The 20,521-nt window shown below is 49.1% G+C and overlaps 1 protein-coding gene across 1 annotated transcript; it reads left to right on the top strand.

Moving 5' to 3' along the window:
• The first annotated feature begins 848 nt into the window (after positions 1 to 848).
• On the top strand, positions 849 to 18,884 carry Fbp1 (fructose-bisphosphatase 1). The gene is made up of 7 exons (XM_051194139.1): positions 849 to 1,059; positions 8,732 to 8,894; positions 10,745 to 10,837; positions 13,001 to 13,141; positions 14,507 to 14,644; positions 16,425 to 16,544; positions 18,453 to 18,884. Exons 1-7 carry the CDS (start codon positions 890 to 892, stop codon positions 18,642 to 18,644), a joined length of 1,017 nt encoding a protein of 338 aa, XP_051050096.1. The 5' UTR covers positions 849 to 889; the 3' UTR covers positions 18,645 to 18,884.
• Positions 18,885 to 20,521: the final 1,637 nt, after the last annotated feature.

The raw sequence follows: 20,521 nt of genomic DNA on the forward strand, positions 1-20,521 counted from the left end.
CTGTAGCAAACAGATCCCTGGTTTGTTTTGTTTCTTTTTGTTAAACTCTGTACTCAGGGAGGCGCTGACCACGAAGAGAGAAGGTGCTCAGGTACACAGCAGCTGTTCAGTAACCGTTTCCCGAAGATTAGTCTGTAACTTGGGGCAGCTAGGACAGAAGCTGGCCAAGAGGCTGGCTTGGGACGTGCCTGACCTCAGGGCAATCTATGTCTGCAGTTGTCTCCCCTGAAGGACACAGTTTTTGGAAACCAAGCTTCTCAACGGTTCTCCAACTCTAGAAGCTTCCAGGAGGCAGCAATTAAGGATTCAGACTGAATGAAGGATGGGGGAATCCGCTTTTCCAGGAGGTGAGTCGAGACAGGTGACAGGGTGCTGTGCCGGAGTTGATGAGAAAGCAGGAGGCAGGCCAGCTTGGGCTCCGCCAGCTGTGCAGGGAAGGCAACTGCACTAGTTACCCATCCCACCTCCAGATTTGCTTTGTGATTTAAGGCGGGGCAAGTCCAGCAGGCCTTCCTCTTTGGCAGGCTATTGCAGGGATTGCAGGCGAGCTTCAGGCAGGTAACCCACAGGCGTGCTGCAGAACGCAGGTGGAGCAATAGAAGAGGAAGTGGCGAAGTCCGCGTGGCATCTAGGGGAGGGTGCATGGAAGGGAGGGGGGGGGCGGCTAGGAGGATCTCGGGCCCCCGCGGGACAGAACGGCAGTTGGGTGGAGGCAGGGAGCAAGGAGGTGTTTCCCGGGGCAGGGGGCGGGGACCTGATGGCTATAAGGTGCCCCAGGACTCAAGTTCACTGAGCTTCTGCAGACACTGGTTAGCTTTCAGTACTCCCGCTGTGACCATCGCCTGTGGGCTCTACCTTCCTGCACCTGCAGCCCGCACCTTTATCAGCAATGACGGACAAGGCGCCCTTCGAAACCGATATCAACACCCTGACCCGCTTCGTCATGGAGGAGGGCAGGAAGGCTCAAGGGACGGGCGAGTTGACCCAGCTGCTGAACTCGCTCTGCACCGCGGTCAAAGCTATCTCGTCTGCGGTGCGCAAGGCGGGCATCGCACAGCTGTGAGTGAGGCCTCTGGCGGCCCGGTCTGGTCTATTAGAGCGCCTGGGGGTCTGCCTCTCTGCCCCCCCTGCTGGTAGCCAGTGTGCCCAATTGACACCCGAGATTCCCGTCTCTTGCCCTGCTGCACACAAGCCTTCAATTCTCGTCCTCCTGGTGATGGAGCAGGCTCCCTGGGAGGGCTGTCTTCCAGGTGCACACCTGCCCTAGCCCTCCTATGGGCCCAACTCTCCTTGTCGCTCCTCCCAGTCTCATGGTAAAAGCCAGTGACTTACCAGTTGCCCACCTGTGCCTCAGACAGAAAGTGCTAGCACGGGCTGCCTACCTCCCCTGTAACTCTCTTTGGAATTTTGGCCTCGAGTTCAGTTTCAAATCCAGTATGATCCTCGGCTTAGGCTAGCTCCATTAAGAGTACCTCACCGACCAGGAGTCTGGGAAAAAAGAAGTGGATGTCCGTCAAAGTCCGATGTCCACAGGGTGCCCTGTCTGTCCTCCCTTTTTCTGGGGCTAGCTGCAGAGCCTCACCTCGTGAGCAACAAAACCTGTTCCTATTTGCATTAATGCCATGAGCAGATCTTGCCCAATTAGTGAAGAGCTCACAGGCAGGGCAGAAGTAGTAGACTCCTTCTAATGGAGCCAAGGAATTGACCTTCTTCTGAACCATTTGGGGACCCTGCTATCCAGTCCCTCCTTCAGGGGCGACTGGGGAGGGTCTGAGATTCTGCCTTTCCAGTCACTTTGCTTGTGGTGGGTGATATTTGGCTTTTTGGGACAGGGTCTTACTGTATAGCTTTTGATGTTCTGGAGCTTATACTATGTGTAGAGCAGGCTGACCTTGAACCCAAACACCTGGTCACATTTACTATCAGATGCCAAGCAGGGATAGGTCTTGCTAGAGAAAGCTAGGAACAGGTTAGAGGTGAGGACCCCTTCACCATTCTGTTCTTGGCCCCAAGGAGTCATTGAGCAAGCTCATGAAGGTGAAGTCCCATTTCAAACTGAATTTACAGAGCACAGGTTTAAGTCTCTGAGGACCTGGCAGCTTTCTGAGAGACCACAGCTGGCATTTTTTACGTTAGTTTAAAAATGTGCTAGTCTCAGAGAGACTTAGAACCCCCAAATCTGCTGTGAGATAGCCAACTTAACTGACCTCAGATGATGGGAATGGGGTTTGGTACAAGGTGCCAATTTGGGCATGGGAGAGAATGTATATTAGTAGAGTAGATGATCATGACACCAGTTTTGAAAATATTATCATAGATCTCTTAAACAGTTGTATCCACTGACAAAAATATTGAGCCATTAAAAAGATAGGGAGGAAAAAGAGACCCTCACCCATGCCAAATCTCCAGGGTACCCACTGCTAACAGTTGGTGATTATTTTTTTCTGACTCTTCTTTATGCTCGAGTAAATGTCTATATGAACATGCATTTACATGTTCCTATGTAGCTAGCAAACAAAATTGGACTGTATTTACCACGTTTTGCTCCAATTACATAATGGACGTTCTCTGACATCAGGGTATGGCGTCCTCCACCTTCTTTTAAACTTCTGTATGATGTTTCACTGAGCAGACATTTGAGTGATGTGAACCCTTCTGCAGTTTTGTGGCATTTAAGTCCTCGCTACTCTGGTTGTTATGGTGGTAGAATAGGTGTTGATTATGGCTACATGAGTAACTGATGGGAAGAAGTTGAATTCTTGGGACAGGAAGCATGTGAGTATTTCCAGTATGGCCAGCAGTCAGACTTCCAGCAGCCAGATAGGATCTTGACAGGCCTCCAAATTATATTCATTCGGGCTTTGAAGTGTTAGATGAAGAGCCAGTGTGCCTTCAAAGAGCTTAATTATTGCTTCCGATTGGCTCTAGAAAAGCATGCATCCAAAGGGATGGGATGGATGCAGAACTTTCAAGAACCTCAGCCTGATGTCTCACAGGTCACCAGAGTTATAATTACAGCTCATGATGCTACCCTGTCTCACTTGCCATTGGCATTTCCGTTGCTCCTAATGATGCGATATCACGAGGCGGCAGCATTTCATACAGCCCAGGTCAGGTTCTGGGGAAGGGAAGGCTAGAAGCATGGAGTTGGAGGAGAAGGCATAGAAAACGGGTGGACAATATGAAGGAGTGACCAGAGCTATAGCAGCGGGGAAGGCCGGGGGGAAACCTGGCAAAGCGACTCACGAATTGGATTTGGGCAATGAGGGGTGTCCTCAAACAGCTGGTTCTAGCAAAGGATAGTAGAGTCATGTTACCAAACACAAAAGCAATACAAAACCCCAAATGGACTTGCAAGGAGGACATGACTTCTAGAGTCTGTGGAGCAGTGAGCGGACGTGGAAGTTTGGAAGTCTTGGTTTAGGCTGTTGTAGAAACGCACAGTCATAGTCTGTGGGCATCTGGGCCACTGGACTTGGCACTTTGGCCCTGAGAGAGAATGTCGTGGCTGGTGTCTAGAGGAGCAGGGACTAAAGAACCCATCTCAGAGAGAAGGGACAGAGTTTAGATTCCCGGGCCGACATCTAATTAATGTGGTGGTAGGGACGGGCGGGAAAGCATGTGCGAGCCTCAGTTTAACCCTCTTATAAGATAGGGATAGAGCATTGTGTGAGGAAGAAGGGACTTACTAGTCACATACTGATGTCATTACTGGTCTATTCCTTTCTTTGTGTTCTGCCTTCATTCTATTTTGCAGCCACCCACATATACATCAGCTAGAATGTATTCCAGGCTGCAAGGTATCCTTCTTGTTTGTTGAGATAGGGTTTCTCATTGATCCGGAGTTCACTTACTGATTAGGCTGGTCGCACTGGTGGGTGAGCTCCTGGGCCCTGCTAGCACTGAAATTACAATTGTGTGCTACCATGTTCTGCTTTTAAAACACGGGATCGAGTTCAGAAACTGTGCTTGTGTGGCAAACACATCACCAAATGAGGTGGCTCCCTGGCTCTCCAGAAATGCTTCTTTATTACATATGAGATCTTCCTTGTGTGATGGAGGAATATAATGATTCCGTTTTAAGTTTGAACTGTGGGATGGTTAACGCGTGCTTGCGCTTGTCTTCACGTTTGCAGAATTTATGGCACAAAACTGCATAGAACAGTACGAGACTCTCTCTCGTTTCTTGCCTTATCTGTACCATATGGCTTGAGTGCACTGCAAAAACTCATTCCAGGGCAGAATCAGAGCTGGCCTTATACCCTCACATCTGTCCACCTGCAACCTGCATGAACAAAAGCCAGGGTTGGAATTTGTGACCCTGAAAAGAGCTTGATTGGCACCTCTTCTGTGTATCTCTGAAGTAACCCTTGGATCCCCCCCCCCACCCCACTCCCGGGTGAATGGTTGGTCATTTACCACAGGATCAATCGACAACATGGTGGAGGCGAGGTTACCCGGGACTTCAGTGATAAGACTTTGAATCATAACCTTCTTTCCCTGGTCCGTGGTTAGACGATCTGAAAACCAGTGTGGTCTTCCTGCACGCTGCCAAAGCTGCTGCTGTTGCTCACGGCTCTGGTGTAGACACTGGGAGAAGGGGAACAGCCTGTCAGTCAGGAAGTCAAGGATGTCATGTAGGGCTTGTCCATTGTGTGGCAGGCCCCGGTTTTAGTCCTGCTGTTCAAGGCCAAGGCTGGGGCTCAGTGGAAAGTGTTTATCTAGCACGGAGGCAGGAGGATCAGAAGTTCAAGGTCACGTGGGGATACATAGACTACAGGAGAACACCCGCCTCCCCGTGACACACAAACCACCCAACTTCCAGCTCTGACAGACCTGGGCCGCTCTCAGCTGTTGCCAAAGAGGGTTCTTTTTGTAGTAGTTGGTGGAGAGACACAGGACTGGGCACCTTTCTACTGAGAGATGTAAGACACGAGTGCTCAGCCCTGAACACTGCATCTTCATTAATTCTCGCCCCACCGAGGAGGCTCAGGGACAATCTCAGAAGAGGTGGCAGAAAGAATGGAGGAGCCTGAGGGTGGGGAGGAGCCAGAGGGTGGGGAGGAGCCAGAGGGTGGGGAGGAGCCAGAGGGTGGGGAGGAGCCAGAGGGTGGGGAGGAGCCAGAGGATTGGGAGGAGCTCTGCTAAGTGCTGTCTTCTAGATGTAACATGGCTACAATGAACCCACAGCAGCTGTAGTTTCCTACACAAAACCCACACAGGATCAAGCCAAGCAAAAATCCCACAACAGATCTCTGGCCCTGCCCCTCACTGAGGACCTACTGGCAATGGATGTTTGCTAGGAGAGGGAGACTCATTCTGTTTGGAGAATGTGGGACTGTAGAATTTCCACGATCCCAGGGATGGCCCCACATCCATGCATATGTGGGTATATAACTAGATTTAGAGAATTAAAAAAAAAAAAACAAGGACAAGAAGTAGAAGGAACATTTCAGTACATGTATGAGAGTCTCAAAAAAATCAAAGAGAGAAATTAAAAGGCAAAGCTGCTGAAGGCTTCCCTTCTTCTGTGAACATCTTTGGTCCTGCCTATAAAACACCAGGGGCTTCCCGGCTATGGAAGAGCTCCTGCCATGTTAGAAACCATATACAAACTTTGCATTAAACACCGATACTTAATCTAAATTTCCAAGGATTTAAACATGTTGAGCAAATTAACCCACACTCTGAGGGATTCCTCACTCTATTGGTGAAAACAGTTTATGCTCTTAAATTCTGAGTCTGACAGTAAAGGATGAGATATACAAAGTACTTCTTAAGGCTAGTCATAGTCCATGGATTCCAAAGAGAGAATGCTCATCTCCGGAAGCCCAAGAGGAGAAGGTCAAGGGCCTAGAGTTTTGTCTACACACTTTCCTCACTCTAACTGCCTTCAAATTAGGGCCAGCTAATATGAAGTGAATTGTCACAAGACCCAAAGGAGCTGTTTTATCCTTCATGCCATTCACTTGTGATGGCAACCCTGTGTTGGCTTCTTAGAAGATGTCTGCAAAGGTGTTTTAATACTGGTCCCTCACCCACACAGCACCAATCATTTGCTTAGCAGATGCCTCTGGGAAGCTGTTACAAATAGCCTTGTTTATCATTTTAGGGAGTCAGACACGCCAAGGAACACATCTGTAGGGCAGGTGTGTCATACTCCCTGTTTCTGGCTAAGTTCATCAGGATGGTCATACTTCCTGAATGTCTGTGTATGCATGGGCATTATTTAGAGCCATTGACCCTTATCAACTCATTCTCCACTCTCACCATGCACCATGAAGCTGACTGTCGCGTTCCCATGTTATATAGTTGAAGAACCAGAAGCCAGAGGTATGAAGTGACTTGCATAGGGCTGCCAATCATGACTGTCACCTTCTGTGTTCTCCTGAGAAGCTGTTGGGAAGGAAAAGCCACTGCCTTTGCCCGTACAAGTCTGGGAAAAGAGGCACACATTATGGGTTTTTTTTGTGTGTGTGTGTTTTACTCATTTATTGTGTGTGTGCATGCATACTATGGTATGTGTGTAGAGGTTGGAGGACAGTTTGTGGGAGTCAGTTCTGTCCTTTCACTATGTGGGTCTGGGGGACTGAGCTTAAGGTGGCCAGACTTGGCAGCAAACACCTTTATCCACTGAGTCATCTCCTCTGAGCAGGAGGCAAACTTTGATGTGTGTGCTGTGTGTGTCATGTACAGGAGGGGGTGTGTGCTCATGCACAGCAGCTTTGTGGTAGAGATTAGGGCTCAGATGGCAGAGTTAGAAAGGGAAGAATTGCTGACACCCCTGAGTTTAGAGTTCTTGGAGTCTCTTGTCCCTTTCTGGATCCATCCATTCAAACATGTTTTATTGAGCACTTGCTGAACGTTGCTTTTGCTCATGGAGCTAAGGATATGAGCTGAAGCAAATAACATTTGGTTTAGGTGCAAGAACTGTCAGTTCTCAGATGTGTAAGGCCAGTTCCTTTAGCAAATACCGTTTTCAAATTAGCATTTACCTTGCACCCCTGGACCTCAGCTCTAGTTTCAGGCCTCACCGGAAACAAAGCAGGCTGCTGTGTCCTCAGGTAGAGGCCTAAGTGGAGAGAGGAGTCCTCAGGCTGGCCCAGACAGTCAAGACACGATGCAGAGATTTCAAAACAGATAAGTCACTGTTTTGCATCGTCATGGATGTCTTCCCTCGTCCTAACTTTGACTGCTATGTACAAATCTACTGAGGCCTGAACCCTGTCTCTGCATGCTAGGACAGCATTCTAACCATGAGCATATCCCCTTTTAAACCTTTTGAGTACCAGCTGTAATCCACATGTATCTAAACACAGCTTTAATGAGCTTGGTACTAGTGGTTTGGGGTTCTGGGTCCTGACAGGCAAATGACTTGGCTGTGGCTGGGTAGGACATTTAAATTCTGTTGCCCAAATTAGCAATGTGGCCAGTGGTGCTCAGGTCTGGGCAGGGGCCTTACCCTTTTGCTTTCCCAGGGAAGCCTCAAGTCATTTCCTCTTTCCCATCCACCCCTGGGGCTGTATGTAGCTCAGCTGGTTGGGGGCTTGTGTAGAGAGTGAGCATGCCCAAAGCCCTGGGTTGGATCCTCAGCTCCTAAGGTTTGTGTGTGTGTGTAGGTGGAGGCAGGAGGATCAGAAGTTCAAGGTCATGTTCTGTTATACAGAGAGTTCAAGGCCAGCTGGGCTGTCAAAAGAGAAAAAAACAAAACAAAACAAAACAAAAAACAGAAAAAAAAAAAAAAAAAACTGAAGCTGCCAGTCACTGAAGCAGTGACAACCAGTTCCCAGGAAAGGCAGCTGACATCTCAGGGTGCCATTGTGTCCCCACCCACTTCCAGCTCTTCATTAGTCGCCTCCTTCCCTCCTTCCCTGGTCTTTCTTCAGCCTGCACCGACGACAGCCCGCCTCCCCCTCATTCAAACAGAGCCAGGCTGGAGGAGCCTCTTGACTCTGGGAAGACTTGCAGGTAGCCCACAAAGAAAGTAAAAAACTCAAGCTCCACGCTCCCTCCCCCTGCAGGACTGACCCCATGCAGAGGCTGAGGATCCATCCTAAGAGCAGCTGGGAGTTTGAGGGGACAGCTCACCGCTATCCATCCACTCTGCCTATCCCTGTGGTGTGGCTTGAGGTGAATGGATGATGGTGTTCCATCTCTCTCCTCTGGAAAATGAAGTGTGACACCATTCACTGCTTCCTTTCTCTCAGGATGATTTCTGTTATAAGCCAAAGCGTCCTCCAGGGTAGCTCACACACCAGGTTCACTCCAGCCCAGGCTTTCTTGCTCGTTTTTAACGAGTGCACTGAACTTCCACATGTGGGGGAAAACATTGGTCCCTGGACAAAAACAACCAACCACCCAAAAAAAGACACCCCCCCCAAAAAAAAGCCCCAGCATAAAAATCACCCGATATTATGTACAAAGCACAGGCACACACAGTAATAATAGACACACGGTGTGAAGGCAGGGTAGATTGTTGTAAAAGGCTTCCTAGGGTCACTATAATGGTTGGGAAACATGAATCTGACCAGAGACATCTGTGATCTCAGGACTGGCACTGGGTCCCCCGAGCAGTGTCCCCCATGCCCCTACCCTTTTTGCCAGCTTCTCCAGGCAAGGCCACCCTTTGGCATGTCTGCTGTCTTTTTTTCCAGATCCTCTCTTTGTCATGCTTGCCCTCAGTGAAGTTCCGGTGGCCTTGGCTTAATTTCTGTGTTTTTCTTCCCTCCAGCTTCGGCATCGATGGCTCAACCAATGTGACGGGGGATCAAGTGAAGAAGCTGGACGTCCTTTCCAATGACCTGGTTATCAATATGCTGAAGTCGTCCTTTTCTGCCTGTGTTCTCGTGTCTGAAGAAGATGAACACGCCATCATAATAGAGCCCGAGAAGAGGGTGGGTCTGCGCCCGCGCTGCTTAAGGCTCCCATGTAGCCATGTTCCTTGTTGGCTTCATGAATGGTTTTTATTGGCTTCTCCAAGCTAGATTTCTAGGGGTTACCCAAGCTCCCCCTGCTCGGTCTTTCTGCCATCCCAAACCTCTAAACTCGGTCCTAGAGGCTGTAAGTGGAGCTCTTACAGTTGGTCTGGATAATATGAAGCCGGAGTCAGATGTAGCGGGGAAACGCCGAGAGATCAGGGAGAAGTAGCGAGCCACAGCCACACCTCACCTCCTTAGCGTCTCAGCAGACAAGAGAGCCGGTTCCTGTTTCTCCCTGCTTATATCCCGTCCCGCCCAGCTACCTCACTTCCTGCCCTGTCTGCACGGACCTCCAGACCTCTATGGTTGGCTAGTGGCACGCTCTATTCTCCGACCCCCCCACCCCCCAGCCCCAGACAGGCATTTTATTTGTGCAAGCCAGACATCACTACGCGAAGCTCCACTGATGTAATTTTTCCCATTTCTCCAGGGGGTGTCTCCCTTCCTGAGCGGTCACTTGTTGTGCTTAGGTATCTTCAAACCCTGGCTTCTGCTGACTACCTCTTAGTGACCACCAACTGCCAAGCTGAATGGACTCCACATTCCCAGCCCCAGCTCAGGCATTGGGATTCCCTGGATGGGCAGAGAACAAGAGATAGTCTGTGTGACCCAGTGTCTAGCTCCAGTCTGGCATGCTGTAAGGGTCAATGGAAAACAGCTGGGGGGTGGGGTGGGGGTGGTGCTCAAGCTTGCAGAGAGGCTATGCACGCATCACCACGTGCTGCGGGAGAGAGTTTATTTGGCTCTTAGAAGACAATGGCAGATGGTAAAACACACACGAAGCTGGGAGCAGTTACACTTAGGGCCCTTCCCCGATCGAGGAGGATTTGGGAGCATGGAAGAGTAGAACTGGGAGAGAGAATCAGAATCTGAGTAAACATTCAGCTTGTGTTGACCTCAGTAAGGGGCAGAAGCCAGCCTAGAGTGACACGCTCTACAACCCTTCTAACGTAACGCGTCACCACATGCCACAGAAGTCGGGATCTTCCCTGCAGTGTTGGCCAGTTTTCCCGTGGCCCGGACCCCATCACAGTGGCTGCAATCTCATTTCCAAGCCTGTAGTTTCCCTAATCTACGGAAATGCATTGTTGAGAGCAAACAGTCAAGGAGTTTCACGAACCTGGGGCAGAACGTTAAACATCACCCCCTTTCTACGCACACAGGCGCGCGCGCGCGCGCGCACACACACACACACACACACACGCACGCACGCACGCACGCACGCACGCGCGCGCACACACGCTGGAAGAGCCTGCTGTTCTATGAGCTTGAGAGCTGGAGCTGGCCAGCCAAGCATTGCCACTGATGCTCTGCTCACAACACAGCACAGGGCCCTTTCATTTAGGAATCGTATCAGGGAGGGATGATGTTGAGAAATCTGTGTACAACAATTTCACGTAGCACCTACCAAACTGAGTGAAAAATGCCTTACAAACCTAAGTGCCCAGGACATCTTCCCTTTCTCCTAGGCATTGTTGCTTTGCCATGTAATTAAAGAGAAACAAATGACTAATTTTGTTTTTTTTTTCTAATTTCTTCTGGCTGCCCAAACCAAAATCATGATTCAGTGATGTGGGAAGTTATGATTTAATTATTATGTGCATTCTACCACTTCTGTACTTTGTATTCTAAATGATATTTTCTCTGTCTGTCTGTTCTCATAAACTGACAGACTATAAACAAATAAGAACATACTTTTCCGCCTCTTCCCTTGGAGTCCATTCAGTGTGTACTTACCTTGTTTGCATTTTGTTTTCTTTGCCCAGGGCAAGTACATTGTCTGTTTTGATCCCCTGGATGGCTCGTCCAACATTGACTGCCTTGTGTCCATTGGAACCATCTTTGGTGTTTACAAAAAGGTAAAGCGTAGTGTATAAAGAAAGCCTCTGCTTCTGATGAGGAAGTGAGTGTGGAGAAGCAAGCTGTGCGGCTTGAATATATTCTCAGCAAAAGTCCCATTGCCCTGCATATGGGACTTAGCAGATCCACAAAACTGCTAAGATATGGCAATAAAACGCTGGTGGACAAAGAGACCAGGCCGCTCATTCAGCTCTCTCTCTCTCTCTCTCTCTCTCTCTCTCTCTCTCTCTCACACACACACACACACACACACACACAAGGAAATTGAGGTTTAAAACATGCTAAGGCAGATGTAGTGACAACCGCCCCAATCTAGCCCAACCTGCCTTCATGGCTTTCTTCCTTAAGGTAAAGGCTGTTTAAAAACGTTCTCTTCATACAATAAATGAAACAAAACCAAGCAAGTCTTTTCCCACTTGACCGTTCACCTCTCTCTAGTCTAGTCTTCCTCTAGTAATTGGCAGTATTCTTTTTTTTTTTTTTTTTTTAAAGTATCTGGTTTCTATAACTATGAATGGAACTTGAAAAAGAATGGTTATTTGCCCTTGTGAGGGAAAGGCCTTGGCAGTGGTCACACCCATCCCTATCCTACTTTCCCCTCCAACACCTCAAGTCTCCCAAACGATGGTGTCCCTTTATGGGGTGACATGGAATGTTAAACACCTGTGGCATTTGTGGCCTCAGCGGGAGGGGAAGGAAGGCAATGAATGAGCAGTGAGTGCTGGATTTGCCCAGTCCCTTATCCCTGGCCATGCCGGGCAGCGGTGAGGGCATGAGCCGGACATCCAGGGGAGAGGTGTTCATCGCTCTGAGTGTTCAGGAGGAAAGGCAGTCGGGAAGGGTTAGGCTTGGCCAGGCCAGGAACCTCTGCCCCAGAGGTTCTTTTGAGTATTGGAACATCTCAGAGAAGTGGTCGGATTCCTCATTTCAAGGGCGGGGAAGAGTGTAAGAATGCTGGGTGCCTTAGTTCCGGGAGTGTCGCGGGAATGCTGGGTGCTGGGTATGGTGAATCTGGGGGGGGGCTCTCCAGGGTGGAGAGCTGTCTCTGTGAAGTCTTAGGGCAAGGAAGGGGAGATAGCTAGAGGCCTGCGCCCCTTCTTTGTATCACTGGCTTCCAGGGAAGAAGGTTACTGTTAAAATGACCCTGACAAGTAATCCACACTGACAAAGGTCATTCCTTTTTAGTGGCACATGGGCCAAATCTGCCATTTAGGGAAACCAACTTAAAAAAAAAAGAAAACTTTTTGTGTTTTCTTTCTCACTGACTTCTCAGCCTCTGGGGGCCTTCTTTCTCAGGTTCTGTGAGGCCAGCTTTAAAACGTGCCTCTTACTCTGGGGTTGCTGGGGGGGGGGGTGGTGGCGGGGAGGAACATCAGCAGCATCTGGCCTGTCCTCTAATGACTCCAGAGAGATACCACAGACTACATTTCTGGGAATTTCTTTGATGTGGGAGTAACCGACCACAGGGCGGCTCAGAGAGTGTGTGTTTCGATTGACTGATGGAAGTGCGCAGAATCAATTTCCCCAAGGGAGAGAGGTCCAGCCCTGCAGCCTTGTGCTAATTTGTTTAAATAAAGATGGGAAAGGCAGGTGAAGACACTGGTGCCTGTAATCCGGTTACATTAGTGGGGCTGGAAAGAAGGAGATGCTGCTTTTTGGGAGCGATAATTGAGAGATGAGGGAGGGAACATGGAATTAGGGAGATGTTGACTGGAAAGAAGGATCCGGAGCCAGGAAGCTGGGGGGTCTTTCAGGAAGGCTGCTGTAGTGATACGATCAGACGGCTACTTTTGTGCAGAGGGAAGCAACCTCTGGGATGCTTTCCCCAGCAGGTGGTTATTAGCCTGTGGGCCGGGACCATTTTGAGGGTCGCATACTGGATATTTTGCATACCAGGCGCTCACATTAGGATTCATAACAGTAGGAAAATTCCAGTTAAGTTACAATGAAAATCCTTTTATGGTTGGGGTCACCACGGCATGAGGAACTGTGCTGAGGGGGTAACGGCATGAGGAAGTTTGAGAACCACTGTATTAGAGCAATACCCGGCTGTGCATCCATCCTTTCGGTGGCTCAACTGAAAAAAAAAAAAAAAAAAAAAAAAAAAAAAAAAAGACTACAAACCAAAATGAAAACTTTTTTATTTCCCCTCTTGCTTTTAGAAAACTACCCATGAGCCTTCTGAGAAGGATGCTCTGCAGCCAGGCCGGAACCTGGTGGCGGCTGGCTATGCGCTCTATGGCAGTGCCACCATGTTGGTCCTTGCCTTGGATTCTGGCGTCAACTGCTTCATGCTGGACCCGGTGAGACATTTCCCGGGTTGGGTGCTTGGCTAGTAGTAAGTAGCTTTGAACTTGTACATGTGGTGTGTGTGTGTGTGTGTGTGTGTGTGTGTGTGTATGTGTGTGTGTGTGTTGGTGTGTGTGTGTGTGTGTTGGTGTGTGTGTTCCAAGCATGTAATGTTCAGGGAAGTCAGCAGAGGGTGTTAGGATTCCCTGGAGCTGGAGTTACAGGTGGCTCTGAGCTGTCCAACATGGGTGCTGCCAAACCTATCCTGAGTTCTCTGGGAGAGCAGCAAGTGCCCAACTGTCTGTCTCTCCAGCCTCCCCAGCCTTTTTTTTTTCTTTCCAAACAACAACAACAACAACATCAAACCACACATACAAAGGTACAGAACACAGCATGGTGTCCCCTGTGAGAGGCAGTTCGCTCTCAGTGTGTGGGGTGTGGCAAGCTGCTGTAAATCAGAACACAGGCTACCTTTGATCCTTAACACAACTGTGCTTTCACCGCCCTTGGGAGCACTGGCGCTTAATAAATAATCTGAGACTGAAGGAGAGGGCAGGTCAAACATCTCTGCCTGAGGCCCCGGGGGAAATAAATAGGGCAGCTTCTGAAAGCAGTGGTGTTTGCTGAAGTTGCCACTTGTCCAGTTGTTCCCAGGAGCTCCTGGTGACGTGCCCTCTCTGTTACTTTTTTTTTTTTTGAGTTGATAGACATACAGAAAAAAAAAAAAAAAAATCAAGTCTCTTGATTGCAGATGTGCTTCTGGAGGGGTGGGCTTCTGGGTACTGGGGAACCTCCCTCCCTCCCTCCCTCCCTCCCTCCCTCCCTCCCTCCCTCCCTCCCTCTCTCCCTCCCTCTGTTCTGTTCTGTTCCTGAACCACTGAGTTTAAATAGGGTTGCTTGTATGGGCATGGGCAAGGGCTATATCTAGAGGCATGAGCAACCTATCAATGACTGTGACAGAGAGGAAAATCGTAGCCTCCTTCCTAGGAACCACTAACTGACAATGGCCCTTCAGGGAGGGTGTGGCCTTGCGAGCCCCTTCCCTAGCTATGATTTTGGAGGCAGGGCCTCACAATGTAGCCCAGGTTGACCTTAAACTCCTAATCCTCCTGCCTCAGCCTCTTTAGTAATGAGATTTAGGGTTAGTACTCACCCCCCCCCCCCAGTGTCAGGCCTTGTAAAGCTTTCTTTCCTGTTTTATGAAAGTCATTAGCGCTCTGAAACCGTGGCATCCTTTTACCCTGCTCCATCCTCCTCATCGCTAGAGCCTTTGGCTGCAGTCACGGTGCCTTGGGACGAGGTGTGGTCACAGGCCATGCTTTGCTCATGCCTGGGGGAGCTTGCTGGTCATCCGTCTACCTTTCTCCCTTGTTTCAAAGGCCATCGGAGAATTCATTCTGGTGGACAAGGATGTGAAGATCAAGAAGAGAGGTAACATCTACAGCCTTAATGAGGGCTACGCCAAGGACTTTGACCCTGCCATCGCTGAGTATGTCCAAAGGAAAAAGTTCCCTCCAGTGAGTGAGTAGGCAGATGGGACTGGGGTAGTGTTCAGCTTTGCGGGGAGCGTGTCCTTAAGAGGAAAAGAGACATTTGGCGTTGAGAAGGGCCCGGACTTCATCTGGGACTCTTGCTTTATGAGTGAATCTACTGATGTGTGAATTATCCTGGAGATGAAAGGAGAGAGAGGTAGAAACCACTGAAACTAGGTACTGGGGCCGGAGTGCTTGCTTGGAGACACCCAAAATTTGAGTAGCATTTAGTCTTTATCTCTAAGCATAATCTGGATAACGAAGTCAACCAGATGAGCCCCTTTACAATAATAATGCATTTGTATTTCTTGGGATCCCTCTCCCCCAAACATCTACCACATGAGGTCTGTACCTTCACGCCTGTGTCCTTGACGGATCAGGATGGTCAGTGTCGGGCAAGGGAGATGGAAAACTCAATGGTTAAATCGCTTGCTTCACAAGCATGGGGACTGGGGATTGGTCCCCCAGGTCCAGCTTACAGGCAGCGTGGGGAGGCAGAGAAGGGATCTCCTGAGCAAGCAGTAAGCTGGGACAGGCAAATCAGAAGCTCTGAGTCCATGTGAAAGGCCGGGTCTCAATATGTAAGGTGAAGAGTGGTGGAGGAAGACATCAACCTGTAGTTTCTCCATGCACATACATTCCCACAAAACCATGCACATATAAACATGTGCTCATACCTGCATACATGCCGTCAAGCACACACACACACACACACACACACACACACATACACACACACACACACACTGGACAGTGTCTTCTCCGGTATCTCACTACAGAGGTTACTAGTTAGTGAATATGAGGAGGAAGGATGGCTGGTTGTCCAGGTTCTCTATAGGGGTGTTTGATTTTTGCTGCCCTTTTCTGGAGATGAAGCCCACATGTTACCATAGCATCCAGAGTCCTCAAAGTTGGCCCCAGGATTTCTCTCTAGCATGGTTTTCTCTCCTTCTCCATGCACAATCCCTGCGCACAGCACATGCCTGCCAGCCAGCACTTATCTCTGTGTACCGAGTCCTCTCCCTCAAAACATATACCCAGTTCTTTAGCTTGACAGAATGTTTGTCACCCTTCAAGTTAAGACTTCATATTTGCCTGCTCCAACTTCATAGCAGAACCAACTTCTGGAGAAGATATCCAAGAGGTTGTGTCCCATGACTTCCCTTCTTTTCCAGAATGAGGTTGTCTTAGTGTTCACTATTGCCGGGAAGAGACGCCATGCCCATGGCAACTGTCATGAAGAAAACGTTTAACTGGGGGGGGGGGGACTTGCTTACAGTTCTGAGGTCCAGTTCACCGTAGCGGGGAGCACGGCAGCGTGCAGACAGACGTGGTGCTGGAGAAGGAGCCGAGTTTATCTTGTAGGCAGCTAGAAGTTGACCGACTGTCACACTGAGTGAAGCTTGAGGAAAAAGGCCTCAAAGCCCGCCCCCACAGCGACGCACTTCCCACAGATTAAAGGTGTGCCCTCCAGCCTCAAGGTCTGGATTAAAAGTGTGCATCATCCAGCCTCCTCCAACAAGACCACACTTCCTCCCACAAGGCTACACCTCCTAATAGTACCACTCCCCTTGAGTTAATGGGGGCCAAATACATCCAACCCACCGCAGGGATTTTCATTTCGTGTCTCAGCTCAGCTCCAGGTGAGCATTTTGTATGAAACCTGGTGCATAACTGTGGAATGGAATAAACATCAGGGACACTATGGATACACCCACCCTTTATCTTCCACAGCTCTAATCTTTTGCTGTTCTTAACCTTGTAGGATAATTCCGCTCCCTACGGTGCCCGGTATGTGGGGTCCATGGTGGCCGATGTTCACCGAACTCTGGTGTACGGAGGCATCTTTTTGTACCCTGCCAACAAGAAAAGCCCCAGTGGAAAGGTACTTACACCTCCAAGGGAGTCAGCAAGAAGCCTGGGGGGGAGGTGCGGCGTGGGGGTTTGTTTCCAGCCTGAGGGATCTGACTTCATTAGGTAGAAAGGTCACAGAGCTGATGAACTCTCCTGTGGTTGCTAAAATGTCTGTGGCAGTCTCTAGCTCTGAGGCAAGGCCCAGACTGTATCAACTCAATGTGAAAATGTCTCATGAGGGCCCTTCCAAAGCTATGGCGAAAGAGAATTAATGGAACTCCAGCAGGGGACTAAAAGCGCTCAGAGCTTCCGGCGGCGGAGGGGGGGGGGCGTGGAGGTGGGGGTGGGTGGGCTTGGCTTGCATAGAATGGGTTCCATTCATAGAGGGAAATGAAATAGTCCTGTCTCATTACCGGAATAGCGAATCAAATATGCACTGCAGAGAGAGGTCTGCTTTGATGGCTCCCAAAGGCATAAACGTAGATGTAGCTAATGAGCTTGGCATTTGCTACTTGGAAAGTGATGCTGTCTGATGAGGGGCAAGGCTGTAGAGAAACGCAGAGCTTCCGGGTAGATTTCTTTTTTTCCCACTGGCTGCATCAGGGCTATGTTACGGCCTGCTCTCCAGCAAGACACAGGGCTGGTGTGCCTTCTAATGCTGGCTAGGGGACATCCTTTACTTCTCATGCAAGGCGACAGACAAAATGCTTCCTTTTCAGATCTTCTGACCTCTTCCTCAGCCCCCCCCACGTTTTTTGTGACAGTCTCGTGTGAGCCAGACTGTGTAGCTAAGGGTAACTTTGAACTCCTGATCCTCCTCTGCTCACCTTGCCAAGGCTGAGTGGTAAGAACCACTATGCTGGGTTTGTGTGTGCCGGACAAGCACTCTTGGCAACCGAGTCACACCCCCCAGCACCTCTTTTTATGTGAAAGCAGAATCAGGATCCGGGGCTGTGGGTCTGACGGGTCTGCTCATGCTCACCATATCTGCTTCTCGGAGAGGGCGGCTCTTTGTTCTTTGCTCACCTGTCTTGCTACACTGTAGCGGTCCAGAGCTACTCAGCCAGCAGCTTGGCGAACTGCACTTCTCTCAAGCCAAGCACTTTCTTTCTCTTTGACAGCAATGTGGAGGTGACTCCTCCTTTTTTAAGTTCTCGAGTCTGGCCCCGATTCCCATATGGAAACAGAGTCAGGAAATACTAGCGCGTCTGTCTGCTTCACAGGCCAACTGCATGCAAATGTGCTCAATGATAATAATAACAGTAATAATAATAATAAATATAATAATATCCAAAGGCAAACACCAAGATATGTGGCAGACAAAATCCCCAGCCCTGGAGCATTAGGAGGCTTTCAAGAGGAAGGCACAGGGCGGCGGATAATGGTGCACTGTTTGGAGGGGCCAGTCTGCCCTCCAGATGTCTGCAGCCAGACACCACTGTGGATTTTAAAAATCCCTTTAGAACAGACAGAGCTCCGTCCAACACACATGGAACCACTCATTAAGTCTAGTCTCTGGCTGCAAAGAGTTGGGAACTGTTAGTATTGCCAAAATATTACTCTGTTCCAAATCCAGGTGGTCTGCCTCATATTTACGACAGGTGGCTGGCTAGCTCTAGCTCCATGAATGGTTTTATTCAACCAAATAGCTAATGGTTTTGTCTCAGATGCATTGTGGGGCATGAGGGAACTTTCCTAATTGAGAAGGAGAGAGGAAAAGAGAGGGAGGGAGGGAGGGATGGAAAGAGGGAGAGGGAGAGGGAGGGAGAGAGAGAGAGAGAGAGAGAGAGAGAGAGAGAGAGAGAGAGAGAGAGAATAGGTTACCATGGAAACTCCCACAGCTCTGCAGAGTTTTACAACACAACAAGTTCCCAAGCTCCCCCAGCCTGATGGTAACACCAGGTGGCTGAAGACCTTGGTCTCTGCTCTTGTTTTCCAGCTGAGGCTCCTGTATGAGTGCAATCCCATGGCTTTTGTAATGGAGAAGGCAGGAGGAATTGCCACCACAGGGAAGGAAAATATATTGGACATCATTCCCACTGATATCCATCAGAGGGCGCCAGTCATCATGGGGTCCCCCGAAGATGTAAATGAATTCCTGGAGCTCTACAAGAAGGAACAGGTCAAATGAAGGCTGTCTTTGCCCTTTCCACCGAAGCAGAGCCTTGCATCTGGACCTTCAACCTCAAGCGATACTATGCCATTCTGACTGTGTGCTGTATATTCCTAGACAATAGACCTAACAGTGTGGGTTCCAGTGCTTTGCGATGCCCTAGACTGCCTCATCCACATGCTATAACACCATCACAACAGGTAATATGTGCTTTGAGCACTTGAATAAGAAATAAACACATTCTTCCTTTATAATTTTTCTCTGTGCTTTGTGTCAACAGAACATTAGACAAGTCATTTAATCCCCACAACAGCCGCATACGTGTAACACCATGCTGGTTCCATTTGATTCATAATAAAATGGAGAACTGAGTGTTGATGAGACCCGCTGAAGGTCTCCAGCCCGTGAGTGGTAGGCAGGGCTGGGAGATGAACACGGGCATCCTGGCCACTGACCCGAGTTAACGTCACTTCTTACATTTGCTGTCCCGCTCAGTTCTAGGTGTTTCTTCCCTTCTATAAATCAGCAAGTGTCCAGCTTCTCAGTCTCCTGCAGATGTCTATAATCATTCAAGAAAAGTGATAGTTTATGTTACTATTCAACAGTGCTTTTTTAATGCAAGGGTGGCATCTAACAACACAGCTATATAATCTCTAGGGAGGGTCTAGTGGTCATAATGAAAACGAATGACTATAAGAACTAAATTTAAGGAAACAGACCGCATGCCAAGTAGGTACTTTTTGGATCAAGGGGGCTTTCCCAAGAAGACCTGTCACAGCTGGTCCTGTGCAGATGGAGCCTAGTGAGAAATAACAGCAGTTTGGCACACATTCTACTCTGCACATGGTTCATACCTTTCTGGATCAGAAGTTCAAGATCATGGTAAGTTATATCAGGTGTTAGGAACCCTGGACCCTGTGGGATGAGCTGTCTCTCTGTGTAAAATGCTCCAATAATTCCCTGCTCTTCCAACAGGAAACTCGGTTCAATCACAAGCCTTGAATCCGCTTTCGTTTGCAGACCAGACAGCCTGGTGTCTTTTGATTGAGATGTGGGCTCAGTTAACGGAGTGCTCTCCAAGAATGCTTTCTTGTATCTTCTGAGTACATCCAAGTTTTTTCTCTGTGTGTAGCCCTGAGCCAGGAACAGCATCCAGAGCAATAGCAACACAAACATCAGCTCTCCTCTGGTCAGCCCTGGAAGATGACCAATCAGCCTTAGATTGGAGGATGATCAATCACTAGTAGACTCGTCCCATCTAGGGCGCTGTTCTTGGACAGACGAGGTGATGGGAAACACTCATCTCATAAAAATGAATGAGACTTAGTCTCTACAGAGTGGTCTCGGCCCGGAGTCGGGGATCCTTTTACTTTAAAACACACAGTAGGCCTCCAGGTCTCTCTGCCAACCCCTTTAGTATTAGCAGAAGTAGGAAGTATCATGTCTCCATTTCCCACTCACAGGTCTTGGTTTGTTCTCAGAGCTTTCGTAGCTATCTATGTCTCTCACCTTCCACCTTAACTCACACAGAAAGCCAGCAGAGGGTGCATCGCGAGAGGGAACCCTTCAGATGCGACTGGAAGCCATGCCTGCTTTGGCATTGCCAACGAAGGCAGGTTACACACAGGTTATAGCAACGGGCATTGGATGGGGCAGGTCAGAAGACACAGACATGGGAGGTCCACTTTAGCACCATTAGTCTCAAAACGCTTGGAGTCAGTGCAACCCAATTCTCAGTGGTTCTCTCAGAAGACACGTTTACACTCAAATCTCCAGGACCAGCACATGCGACCTCATTTGATTGAATAAAGTGTCTCCGGAGATGTGACGAAGCTTAAGATTTTGAGATGAGCCCATCTCAGACCCAGTGGGTGGGTTCTAAATGCAGCAAGTGT

This window comes from Phodopus roborovskii, unplaced genomic scaffold (assembly GCF_943737965.1).
Source record: "Phodopus roborovskii unplaced genomic scaffold, PHOROB, whole genome shotgun sequence".
Classification (NCBI taxonomy): domain Eukaryota; kingdom Metazoa; phylum Chordata; class Mammalia; order Rodentia; family Cricetidae; genus Phodopus; species Phodopus roborovskii.